Source organism: Colobus angolensis, unplaced genomic scaffold, assembly GCF_000951035.1.
Source record: "Colobus angolensis palliatus isolate OR3802 unplaced genomic scaffold, Cang.pa_1.0 Scaffold115, whole genome shotgun sequence".
Classification (NCBI taxonomy): Eukaryota; Metazoa; Chordata; class Mammalia; order Primates; family Cercopithecidae; genus Colobus; species Colobus angolensis.
This window is the reverse complement of record NW_012112586.1, coordinates 1,429,767-1,433,582: the sequence shown is the minus strand read 5'-3', so window position 1 is coordinate 1,433,582 and position 3,816 is coordinate 1,429,767. Positions and strand designations below refer to the sequence as shown.

At 54.6% G+C, this 3,816-nt stretch overlaps 1 protein-coding gene across 1 annotated transcript in view; it reads left to right on the top strand.

Moving 5' to 3' along the window:
* PUS1 (pseudouridylate synthase 1) overlaps positions 1-3,490 on the top strand; it is a 14,509-nt gene extending 11,019 nt beyond the window's left edge. The window contains exons 3-5 of the mRNA XM_011961371.1: positions 687-1,589; positions 3,133-3,294; positions 3,329-3,490. Of these exons, the coding sequence (XP_011816761.1) occupies positions 687-1,589; positions 3,133-3,180 (951 nt within the window). The 3' untranslated portion in view covers positions 3,181-3,294; positions 3,329-3,490. The remainder of the gene's footprint in view (positions 1-686; positions 1,590-3,132; positions 3,295-3,328) is intronic.
* Positions 3,491-3,816: the final 326 nt, after the last annotated feature.

Genomic DNA, 3,816 nt, shown 5'->3' with positions numbered 1-3,816 from the left:
GCCTCCTGAGTAGCTGGGACTACAGGCACCTGCCACCACACCCGGCTAATTTTCTGTGTTTTTAGTAGAGATGGAATTTCACCCTGTTAGCCAGGATGGTCTTGATCTCCTGACCACGTGATCCGCCCACCTCAGACCCCCGAAGTGCTGAGATTACAAGCATGAGCCACCACTCCTGGTGTATTATTATTATTTTTTGAGACAGAGTCTTGCTCTGTCGCACAGGCTGGGGTGCAGTGGTATGATCTCAGCTCACTGCAACCTCCTCCTCACGGGTGCAAGCAATTCTTCTGCCTCAGCCTCCCAAGTAGCTGGGATTACAGGCGCCCGCCACCATGCCTGGCTAATTTTTGTATTTTTAATAGAGACGGGGTTTTGCCATGTTGCCCAGGCTGGTCTCGAACTCCTGACCTAGTGATCCACCCGCCTTGGCCTCCCAAAGTGCTGGGATTACAGGCATGAGCTACAGCGCCACGCCTAGCTGCTTTTATTATTTTAAATTCATGCATAATAATTATACACACTTATGTACAATAATGTGTGATATTTCTAGTCATGTGTAATGATCAAATAGGGCAATTAGCATCAGTGGATCCATCACTCCAAGCATTTGTCATTTCTTTGTGTTGGAGACATTTCGTATCTTCTCGCTATTGGAAAATTACAATAAATGGTTGTAAATTCAGTCACCTTATAGAGCACTGCACCTGTCCACTGTCCTCCTGTGCCTGTTCCCCAACCTGTGGCTGTCCCCTTTCCAGAGAAGCCGATGCTTGCTGGAGCTTGGTTGGTGCTCTGGGTGGGGAGACACTGGGGCTCACGCTGTGCTCAGGCTGCTCCCTGGTCATCCAGGCACTTCTCACCTGCCTCTCTCCTCCCTGATCACCTCTCTCCTAGGACTGAAGCGGGTCACAGGGGGGTTTAACTCCAAGAACAGATGTGATGCCAGGACCTATTGCTACCTGCTGCCCACGTTTGCCTTTGCGCACAAGGACCGGGATGTGCAGGATGAGACCTACCGCCTGGGCGCTGAGACGCTGCGGCAGGTCAACAGGCTCCTGGCCTGCTACAAGGGCACGCACAACTTCCACAATTTCACCTCACAGAAGGGGCCACAGGAGCCCAGCGCCCGCCGCTACATCCTGGAGATGTACTGCGAGGAACCCTTTGTGCGGGAGGGCCTGGAGTTCGCCGTGATCAGGGTGAAGGGCCAGAGCTTCATGATGCATCAGATCCGGAAGATGATTGGCCTGGTGGTGGCCATCGTGAAGGGCTATGCCCCTGAGAGTGTGCTGGAGCGCAGCTGGGGCACAGAGAAGGTGGACGTGCCCAAGGCGCCGGGACTTGGCCTGGTCCTGGAGAGGGTGCACTTCGAGAAGTACAACCAGCGCTTTGGCAACGATGGGCTGCATGAGCCTCTGGACTGGGTGCAGGAGGAGGGCAAGGTCGCAGCCTTCAAGGAGGAGCACATCTACCCCACCATCATCAGCACTGAGCGAGATGAGCGCTCCATGGCCCAGTGGCTGAGCACCCTGCCCGTCCACAACTTCAGTGCCACCGCTCTCACAGCAGCTGGCACAGACGCCAAGGTAGGGGCACAGTCCCAGCAGTGCTCAGCAGAGCACAGGCCCACATTGTTCCCATTGTACAGAGGAGTGAGCTGAGGCACAGAGAAGTGTGTCACTTCCCCCAAGGCCACACAGCGGCTGCAGGAGCAGGGCCAGGCGGTCTTGAGATGTTCCTTGTCTGCCTGCCTGCGCCACCGACTCGCTCCGCCACCAGGTGCTTTTCGACCCTGGGAGGGCCACCCCAGGTCAGGCTTGCTGCCGCCACACCTACTATGGACCTGGCACGGAGCGTAATCAGCGGCTAGACAGCTGCGGAGTGCAGCTTAGAACTGGAACATACAGGATTGTAGGTGCAGGAGCTAAAAGCTAAGTGAATGAGATTGTCATTCTCAGTTCTTTGCTCTGGCATGAGAGATGTCCCCAAAACCCGAGTTGTTTCTCTCTTTTTTTTTTGAGATGGAGTCTCGCTCTGTCGCCCAGGCTGGAGCGCAGTGCCGTGATCTCGGCTCACTGCAAGCCCTGCCTCCTGGGTTCACACCATTCTCCTGCGTCAGCCTCCCTAGTAGCTGGGACTACAGGTCCCTGCCACCGCGCCCGGCTAATTTTTTGTATTTTTAGTAGAGACGGGGTTTCACTGTGGTAGTCAGGATGGTCTTGAACTCCTGACCTTGTGATCCACCCACCTCAGCCTCCCAAAGTGCCGGGATTCCAGGTGTGAGCCACCGCGGCCGGCCAGCCCGAGTTCTTTCATGATGGCCCAGTGAGGTTTCAAAGGGTGACATTCCCAGGCAGGGCTCAGGGAGATTCTTCATGTCTAGATATCTGTGAAAACAGAGTCCTTCCTGCATACCTGGGTGGCAAATTCAGTGTGTACAGGCCCCGGGGGAGGTAGGGTGGGCAGGCGAGGGGCCAGGCACCTGGCGAGCTGTCCTATAAATGGGGCAATGAGAGGCCCCCAGTCTGGGGATGGCAGGGAATAGGGGGCCAGCGGTGGCCAGGAGCCCTCGTTTCATCTGAAGGGGATACTCGTGGCTCAGTGGCAGCTGGTGGTGGCCGTGTTGGAATGTGACAGTGACCGCATGCTTAAATGTTGTCGAGGGAAACCAGCGTTGCATACTGGTATGGGAAATCTTCCCCTTTTTAAGTGCTGGTAGTTAATTTTTCCCAAGCCCAGTGCAGGCTAAATACAGCGCAGGTGCCGATTTGGCCTGGGCCAGTGGACTGCTGTTGACTCCACTGATGACAGGCATATATACTTCCGAGGCACCTGCATTTGTTGAGTCTCCAAATGGCCCCATTTTATTTTCTCCTGTGGTCAGTGCAGCCTGTGAGAATGTGAAGGAGCCCAACAAAGGCCCCTCTAGTGTCCCCAGCCCTTGCCTTTCCCTGCGCAGGTTCCTGACCTGCTTAAGAGATGACCGAGAACAAACGCCAGCCTCTGCCCCTGATGAGGGAATGGTGGGGGCAAAGCTCCTGTGCCGAACCTGTTATGGGCACCTCTGGGCATTCAGGAGCAGTGGGGAGAGTGCTTGCTTCTCATTCTCCATGTGCTCTTCTTCTGCAGGTGCCCAGTCCCCTGGAAGGCAGTGAAGGGGACGGAGACACCGACTGAGGCGGTGGGAGCTGCCCACCAGAGTGCCTCTGAGCAGCTCACAGTGTGTGCCCAGGCGTGCCATCCCTGTGGGCAGCAAGAAGCTGGGATCGCTGCAGCCGTGTTTTCCCAGCCGTGAGAACCATGGTTTCTCAGGCCTGCCTGGCAGATGTGGCCTGGCATTGTAACCTCAGGACCTTTCCTTGTAGGAACAGCCTTTCTCGAATCTATTTTCAGCTCTTGCATTGCACAGATGAACCTCAGCTTGTAAATAACTATTTTTTTAAAGAAGTGATTTTCTTATTAAACAAGTACAAATTTTGCTTTAGTCCTTCGTTTGCCTTTTTCTTAGTCTTTTTTTACATTTTTTCATCCAGAGAGATGAGCAGAGCATGTTATCCTGTTGCGAACAGGCCTGAGGCAGGCCCAGGAGGTTGCTCAGCCTGTAATCTGAGCACTTTGGGAGACCGAGGTGGGCAGATCGCTTGAGTACAGGAGTTCCAGACCAGCCTGGGTAAAATGGTGAAACCACATCTCTGCAAAAAATTAACTGGGCATGGTGGTGTGCCCTGTAGTTCAGCTGCTCAGGAGGCTGAGGTGGGAGGATTACCTGAGTCTGGGGAAGTCGACGCTGTCCTGATCGCCACTGCACTAAAA